Here is an 8,698-nt window from a genome sequence, read left to right as displayed (position 1 = left end):
TTTTGGAGTCCCATGTTCTACTGAGATGCAAGTAAGTCCACTTGCATTACAGCAAGCACAGATCCAGACCCAGCACACATCTGTCACATCTGCAGTTGATTACAAACTATCTGTGATGGAAGCAACACATCTGCCATAGCAAACTGATACAAGACACAAGCTTTAGAGCAATTGCAAGTCCAGCTCCAAGTCCCTGCCAAAATAAATTCTGTCCACAGGGTTGGCTCTGTAACTGAAATACTCCTCCCATCTCCACAACTTGACAGCCACATTCCCATGAGACTCAGCCAGCTGAGAGCACCGTACACAATCCCAGCTGGGTTGGTTTTTATACTGTTTTTTTCTCTCTCCTGCTCCCTGCACTGGAGTCTTTTTCAAATTCAGAATAGATTTAAGTGAGTCAGTGTTTGATTCTGTCTGGAAACTTTTTTTTTTTTTTTTTTTTTTTTTTTAATAAATTTGATGTGTGATTCCCCTCATTTTGAAAGCAAAGGTAGTACTGATCTGGCATAGACATTCATATATCCTGTGAACTGCTTGAAAAACTCTTGAACAGAAGATGTTAAAAGAGGGCAAAGCATTACACTCCAATAAAACAACCTATTAAAATTTGGATTTGTTTTAAAACTCTCCTCATTCAAAGATTTCTTGATTTTAGACAGAGCTAGCTAAGTTAGGCATTCCTAATTTTAGTCTAAAGTAAAATGAAAGATCTGAAAACAAAAGCTATAGCAACACCTCTTGGTGTCCCTTTGCTTTCCCAGAGGCCCTCAGGTCATGACACACCTATAGCCACTCTTCCCTGCCTGCAGCTTCAGGTTTATTTCTACCCTGCTGTTGAGAAAAGTGACATGTCCTTGGGAATATGTGGTTAAATTAAAAACTTTTCCAGGCCAAAGGCCAGAACACTATTTTACCCCCAGTAAAAGGACTGGACATACGCTCTCAATCTTTGTCTTCACCTCTATTAAGAATGAAACACAGCCATCTAAAAAATATTCTAAAAAATTTATTGAAAACTGACATACAAAGGGTGATTTGGTCCCAAGAGAAAACAGACCAGGATCAGATCTTCTATATTTAAAAATAAAGGATAAAGATTTTCCTAATACTGCATCACATGTGCCATCTTGCTTGTAAACAGAATTAATGAAAGTCTTTTAAGGAAGCCAACAACAAATGGAACTGTCACAAATACAGAAGTTTGAAACGACTCAGTAGCCTTCCCCTCCCTTACACTCTCCAAGTCATTGCTAGAGCAAAAAATTTGCTCAATCCTCCTACATGATTCCTACTCATACTCTTCTCCCCTCCCCCAATCAATTTAAGAGATTCAGCTGTTCTCTTCTAAAACAGGAGCACAAATGAATTATGAAAGATTCAAAATAAACATCTGTACTAAAGCAAACTTCTTAAGACATTTTTTTTCCACCATCTCATGGTCTTCATCGATAGTTCATTGCTAAGTTCTTGTTTCAGATGGCAGATTGACAGGGGTCAGTGATACTGCATTGGCATAAAAGGATTAAAAGAAGAAATACTCTGCTAAAAGTCAACCTTTAGTACAAATATAACAGGAAAAAATCATTTTTAAAAGACATCTACATAAGTTTGTTCTCCTGCAATTTAAGCAATTTGTCATTTAACATTTTAAAAGGAAAAAACCCTGCATCTAGATTTCACATATTTAGGCCTCCCACAGTTTTGTACATCCTCTGCCATAATTCAAGTGTTGTTGAGATGGCTTCATCAAATCTTTAATTTTTTCTCCTTTCTTTTCAGTTCATTTAGGATCAGAGCCATCAGGTAAAGTCCCAACCTTGAACCTTCACTATAATCCTGCAAGCTTAAAAACAGTTAGGTATTTAGAGGCATCATATTTTCTACCCTTAGTGACTACAGCCTTCTCCAAACTGCATTGCTTTACATTATGCTCGAGCAACACAGCGAGCAAGACAGTATGTTGAAGACTGTGTATTTTAAGCAAGTTTAGCAGTTTAACAATACTCACATGAGAAATTTTACACAGTACATGCAAGAGATTTATAGCAGAGACTGAAAGGAAAAAGCTGCACACATTCTCCAATTTAATATAAGTTCCAGAATGTTAAAGTTGTACACCAGTTTCCAGACTAATACCTATTCAAACGTTGGTATGATTTTAGTGCAGTTCTGAAATCTTTTAGCAGGAGACAGCAAATTTTACACAACCTTCAACAAGAACAGCAAGACAGACAGGATTTAACAAATGCAGGACTCCTCTCCCTTGACTCAAACATCCTTGTCAAAGATATCTTTCCAATAAAGAAGCTTCTGCTGTCAACCAAGAAAATGACTGCAGAAAGGGAAGCTTGATTTTAAACTATCAACTACGGGTTATTCAACAGTAAAAAACAAACAAACAAGCAAACAACCCAACAAAAAAAAGATCAAAGATTATTAAGAAGCTGTGCAAAGAAAGCAGAGATGATTTTCTCATGCAAACAGCTGCATTACTGAAAGATCAATTATCTGCTTCTCTATGTTAGACAGAAATCAGTAACAGACTGGTTATGCAGGTGGTAACACTCCCAGCAGAACCTATTACGGGGAAAGGAATTTCTTAAGAAAAGTCTCAATTTAGACATCTCTGAGAAAGCTTGGAGACTGAACAGAAGATAAGATTCTCTGCTTTGGTTAAGGGTTTTAAACATAATAGAAGTGTTATGTATTGAGTAAAGGTGAAAATAACAACTCATTGACAGTTCCTTTTCCTAACACCATAAACTGAGATAAATTCTTTTGGCATAAGTCTATATTAACTACGTGGCATTATGTTAATGGCACATTTTCTGGCTTAGACTGTAAATCTAGTTTCACTCAGGAAGAAGGCAAGTATCTTCCTCACTTCACCACCAATGCCAGCAGTCACACTTAAAGTTTGGGACTTAGTTATATATGGTAAGCAGCATTTAACCTTCCTTACCCAAAAAGCAGCTCCCTGTTATCTGATTTACTTACCATGTTTATCAAAACTAAAGCATACCATTTATTTCATCAAAAGTTACACTGACCTCAATTGACTTTTCAACTTAATGCATATAAACAAAGAATCACAGCAAAACATAAAATGTGAATCAATTGGCTGGGAAATACTTTTCTCTAGACTTTGCATCATTTGAAAGGGGAAGGGGGCATCAAAAACCCATAAGTACAATTTTATGGGGCAGTGAACCAAAGAGGACTAATGTTAGGAGTTATCTTGCAAGTTAGTAGTCAAAATTACTTTTTACAAAGCAAGAGGCTTATACCCAGCTATGACATTTCTTCCCTACCACAGTGCAGAATGTATCATTTCTACATTTGAGTTTAAATCAAATGCAAACCAGCCACATATGAATTAACAATTGTGTGAAAAAGTTGTATTTTCACAGGGATTGCTTTTTTTTTTTTTTTTTAAAAACCTGTGGCCGGACTCAGAAGTATTCCTTTCTTTCAATACCTTTGTGTGATTCAGATGGAACTAAGTGACAAAGCACAGTATATGCATCAAAGTCTCAATGGCTCAGTAAGTGAAAGGTGTGGCATGAGCCACAGTTACATTCGGAATTTGCATTATATACTTTACCAGGTACAATTAAGAGGATATTTCCCCATTAACCAATATGGAAAGCTATTTCCTTGTTCCAAAGGCCTCTGGATTTTCTTCTCACCAAAAAAAAAAAGAAAAAGAAAAAGAAAAAAAAAAAAGTGTATTTAACAGACCAGACTACAGAAGTCTTTTCAATTTCCTAAAGTTGTGTCTGGCCAATCTATATTCATATGATAGCTACTAGGAGAAAACAAACAAACAAACGAGAAAATAAAACTCCAGATTCACACATCAAACCAGAAATAAACAGGGAATGAAAAAACAGCAATAAAAAACATCAGAAGGTCACCACTTCCAGTCTAAAATCTGATATCTACAACTCCATTTCTTCTTCTGCACACCCAGGGATCCCCAAACTATCATACAAATTTGGAGACATTGCAGTCTGTTGTGGTTCAGGGAATGAGTCAGTCTGTGGGTGAAAAGCAGCTCCTGGTGATGACTGCTTAGCTTGACACCCTTCTGTACTCTGCTGCTTGAAGTTCTTAACAGAAACAGACGTCAGTTTATCTGTGAGAAATTCAGGAAGAGGTTTCCAAAGCACCAGCTCCATAGAAGGACGGCTCCTAGAAGGGATGAAGTCTCAGTTTAATTAAAGTTCTCCAATCACAACTATTAAATGCAGAAGAGCAGTCAGTATCTTCATCCTTTGTGCTAACCTGGAACTATGTCTCAGAATGCACATACCATTTTTTTCCTATTAAATTTCCTCTTCCTTAACTAGTTCCATTACCTCTAGTTCTAACCCTGTACTCAAGAAAATTTTCTCTTCTGTTGCACCAAACTTGATGACCACTGTTGGTCACACTTTAGGACCTTCTTCTTTTGGAAGCTCACATACATAAAAAACAGGGTATGTATGTGCACTCAACATATTTCACTCTGTACAAATGAGGAGTACAAAACAGACAGCTTGATGACAGCTACAGTTACACTTACTTCTGTTTTACATTAAGATAGCTTTTCCTATTTTTGACCAGATGAATGGTGTGTTATACAATGCTGGCTGCATCATGCAGTAATAAAGGACATCTCCACAAATATGAGACTGGGTCTCTCTTTTAATTTGCATGTGTTAGCTACATAGCACCATGATTTCCTCCAGAACTTACATAGATTCTATTATTTTCTTTGTCAGGACTTCACCAAAATCCCTCTTCATCCCTTTTTTAAGGGTATCTGACAGGATAAGAGTGGGCAGATTGCTAATATTTCCATCAGCATGAACTTCCTCATCTTCATCAATTATCCTAGGAATGGAGGGGGAAGAGGGAAATAAACACCTTTGAGCATACCATTAATAGGCACATCCACTGCAGACTACAGTTATATCTACATGCACTGCATTGTACAGTGTAGATATCTGACCTAGGCTGGGTACCAGAAGCAGCGGGGTCGTGTTAACATGAGTCTCTCTTGGGCCAATTTAACCTAAGAATGAGCATTACAATATAAGCCACTTGAGCAGCTATGCCACTTCTGGTACCTGAGCTAGTTTTATTATCTCTGCATTGTCCAGCAGTATGCAATGCAGACATACACTAGGAGAAAGAAAACAAATTCACTTCAGGGAAAGTGTACAATTCAGTCATATTACAAGAATGAATCTTAGTTATGCAGTAGCTTAACTTTCTCAGCTCCCCATGTCTTAATCTTGAGAATTACTGAAAAGCTACCGAATACAGTTCTTAAACTTTTTTTGTCATTTTAATCCCAGAGAAATTGATGCAATGTCCTTAAAGGTTAAGCATTTAGAACAAACTTAAGGCAACTCCTTTGTTTTTGATAGACCTTTTAAAGAAAATTTAACAGAGTAGCTGGGAGGGATGGAGAACAATCCTCTGAGAGTGCCAAAGCAAACTTTGTAATGTAGATATAACCAGATGGTAAGACAAATATTACTACTCTGATTTGCCCACAAAATATTAAAATTGTCTAACAGTACCTTGCATCCTTTCCAACATTGCCTATGGAGTAATCACCTAAAAACATCTTTAATTCTGTAATTTCTATAACTTTTGGCTTTTCTACTAACTGTTTGCAGGGGTCACTTTAGAATATTTTGGAATACTAGCTCAACTGTGATCAACTCATATATACACATGACATTCTCAGAAATTTTTCAAAGGCAAGAGCTGAATGCACAGTACATTTATTAAATGACTGCCCATATCTGCCCCATTATCCCAATATCAAGCCACCTGACATTTAACTGCAAGAGGAACCCCAGTCTTACTGCATACGTGCAGAAAGATCTCAGTGGTTGCTGCTATTCTGTACACTAACAACTTCACATCTATCCTGAGCATCTAGAAGAATTAATCTGAACAAGTTGCAATTGGTGGAGAAAATGGTGAGCTCAAACCTAACCAGACTACATCAGTTAACATTTGAGCTCTGGATACTCACAAAAGAGCATACAAAACCTACCCTGATATTATGGTGCTGCATGATAATTTTAAAGAGGTGGTTATTTATTCAGTGTCTCCTGCTCTATAACCCTCAAGTTCAGATCATAGTATTAACCCCAAGAGGCATAAGACCATAGGGAGCCTAAAAAGAAATCACTTGAACAAAAGGTTCATCTCAGACTTATAGCGGTGTTGTCGCACTGCTCAATGCTAATTACCCCTGAACGCCCAGCAAAAAAGGGAAAGCTCAGCAAAGCCCATCTACTCAATCCCTGCATTTACCTGTCCTCAATTTCCTGAAGCTTCCTGCGAGCAACCTCGCATTGCTGTTCCCCCATTGTCTGATCCATTTCTTCACCGGGAATTTCTAACATGGCAGCTTCAGGACGGCTGCCACCATACTGACTTGCTACCTCCCCAGCTGCCTGCTGACCTGCACAGAGAATCCATTCTTCAGTGTTGGGATTCAAAGGGGAATTTTTGGCTCCTGTCAGTCTCTTCTTCCTCACAGGACAACTAGGAAACAAAACCAATTTACAATTGACAAAAGAGAAATTGTATTGAGAACTGTTTCCTGTATTTTACAAGAAAAAAATATTTTAGAAAGTCACATGCATTTCAATAGATTTGACACACTATGGAAATTAAATCTCTTTCTCCAAAAGCATGTAAACCAACATTCCTCTTACTAAAATGCAGGTACCCATGAAAGAAAAAAAATCAATGCTACACAAATAATTAGGTAAACAAAATGCATTTGGGCTTGTATATGCAATTCGGGGGAAGAGTTCCAAACAGAAACAATAATAGAGGTTCCTTTCCTATGTATCTTGTAGATGAGATGCACTGAAATCCTTACAGAAAATAAATAGCAAATTAAGATTTTTCAGGCTATAGAAGACAAATTTAATTTACCCTTCTGCCTCTTCTTCTAGTTTATGCTTCTTTCCACAGCGAACAGAGACACTGCAAAAAGAAAGAAAATGGTTATTTGGCTGGTAATTATCTCTTCCAGGGACACTGGGATTTTCAAATATTTTTCTCCCTTTGAAAATTTCACTCACAGCTTGAACAATGCTAAGAGCAACTTGTAATGTGTCACTAGCTGTGAAGGGAGTAGAAATTTGGATAAATAAATAATGGACCAGTTTGTTCCAAAGAAAGTCAAAGAAGGGTGGAATTACTCAGTTCTCTGAGCTGAATTCCAAGGTAATTTCTCTTCCTGTATGGTATTTGTTTTCTCCACAGTGAGCAAGACTGATTTTTCCTAAAACTCAAATGCTTCAAGAAGCAACATGTGATCCAAATTCAGTCTCTAAATACACTGTCGCACAGTAACCTACTCAAATTAAATGTGATCAAACAATAAAATTCTGCATCATAGTTTTTGTCTTCATACAAATACTTTGTGCTCACCTATGAGAAAGAGCAAGTAAAATAAAAGTACAAGAACTTACAAGCACGTCAAGATCTAGCTAAACATGACCGCCTTTCTTTCCTTTCTAGAAGGCTTCTTCAACCCCCACCAATAAGCTTCAAGGTAATAGGACAACCAATTCAATTCTAATACTGCACAAGCAGTGGAATACTAGAAAAGCACGAATTATGGTCTTTTTTGGACAGAAAATTTAAAGATTGCACAGGCCTACTACAACCGAGTCATATTTTGCTCCTCTGCTCGGGGTAGTTGTTTCGTACTTACTGGCTGTGACTGTGCTGCTGGAGCAAGCCCGGGGGACGTTCTGCGTTTGTGAAGGAACCCACCGGGGCAACAGTCAAACCCTCGTTGTAGCTCCCAACCGCCGCTAAGGAGGCGAGGTCGAAGCTGTTCCGCAGCCGCATGTCGGCGGAGCCGCAGCCGCGGGCGCTGGCGCTCCCGTTCCCATTCCCCGCCATCATCACCATCCGCGGCTGCAGCGACTCGACGCCGACGGCTCCAGGCTGCGAACCGGCCCGCGCCGCTCCCGGCTGGCCGTGGCGGTCCGGGGCGGCGGCCGGGGCCTGCGGGAGCTCCGCGGCCAGGGCAGGGACGCCCCGGCGGGGCCTGCCCAGCGCCGCCATCTCCTGCTGCCGGGAGAGAGGAGACATGGAGCCGGCGCGCGCGGGGCCACCAGCGGCCGCCGACCGGGCCGCGCCGCCCCCCGCGCCCCGCCGGCTCCCGCCGCCGCCCGGGCGAGGCGCTCCCGCAGCGCGCGGCGCCGCCCCAGAGCCCTGCCCCGCCCCGCCCCGCACCGCCCGCCGCCCTCGGGCCGCCCCGCAGCCGCTCACCCGCCCGACGCTCTCCGCCGCGCCGCCCCACGCCGCGCAGGGCTCGCTCTCCCGGCCGTGCCGCGCCGCACCGGGCCGGGCCCGGAGCGGGACGACACCGCCAGCGCCCAGCTCCTTCCAGGCCTTTCGCGGCGCTCGGGGAACGCAACCGCGGGGCACGCCGGGAGCCGCGGTTCCGGGCGGCCGCGGGGCACGCCGGGAGTCGTAGTTCCGGGAGGCGGCCGGAAGGACTATGGGAGCCGTAATGCCGGGAGGCAGCTGCGGGACACGCCGGGAGCTGTAGTCCGGGCGGAAGTTGACGCCTGCGGAGTGTGAAGGCCGGGCCGGCGCGACGGCTGCGGCGTCGCTTTCGCCCTAGGGCAGCCCGGGCCCGGCACCGTGGCCGCGC

General features: G+C 41.8%; 1 protein-coding gene across 3 annotated transcripts; it reads right to left on the bottom strand.

The window, feature by feature from the left end:
• Positions 1–989: 989 nt before the first annotated feature.
• Positions 990–8,441, bottom strand: CCDC117 (coiled-coil domain containing 117). 3 transcript variants are annotated; one of them, XM_067306991.1, is made up of 6 exons: positions 8,311–8,441; positions 7,745–8,109; positions 6,958–7,008; positions 6,325–6,558; positions 4,744–4,881; positions 990–4,197 (listed from the first exon to the last, which is right to left on the bottom strand). In XM_067306991.1, the coding sequence occupies exons 2-6, from the start codon at positions 8,101–8,103 to the stop codon at positions 3,945–3,947; spliced, it is 1,035 nt and encodes a 344-aa protein (XP_067163092.1). In that variant the 5' UTR covers positions 8,104–8,109; positions 8,311–8,441; the 3' UTR covers positions 990–3,944. The 3 variants fall into 3 exon arrangements, with proteins under 3 accessions (XP_067163092.1, XP_067163093.1, XP_013808077.2); XM_067306992.1 differs by lacking the exon at positions 4,744–4,881; XM_013952623.2 differs by lacking the exon at positions 8,311–8,441 and having other exon boundaries at positions 7,745–8,106.
• Between the last annotated feature and the right edge of the window lie 257 nt (positions 8,442–8,698).

The sequence above is a fragment of the Apteryx mantelli genome, chromosome 17, assembly GCF_036417845.1.
Source record: "Apteryx mantelli isolate bAptMan1 chromosome 17, bAptMan1.hap1, whole genome shotgun sequence".
Lineage (NCBI taxonomy): Eukaryota > Metazoa > Chordata > Aves > Apterygiformes > Apterygidae > Apteryx > Apteryx mantelli.
Note: the sequence above shows the minus strand (reverse complement) of the source record. Positions and strands in the feature narration are given on the sequence as shown.

Coding starts and splice junctions, on each gene's coding strand:
- CCDC117 (XM_067306991.1), bottom strand. CDS start 8,103: ATGGCGGCGCTGGGCAGGCCCCGCCGGGGCGTCCCTGCCCTGGCCGCG. Junction 7,009..7,744: donor CAGCAGCACAGTCACAGCCA/GTAAGTACGAAA, acceptor TTCTTTTTGCAG/TGTCTCTGTTCGCTGTGGAA. Junction 6,559..6,957: donor CTAGAAGAAGAGGCAGAAGG/GTAAATTAAATT, acceptor TTTGTTTCCTAG/TTGTCCTGTGAGGAAGAAGA.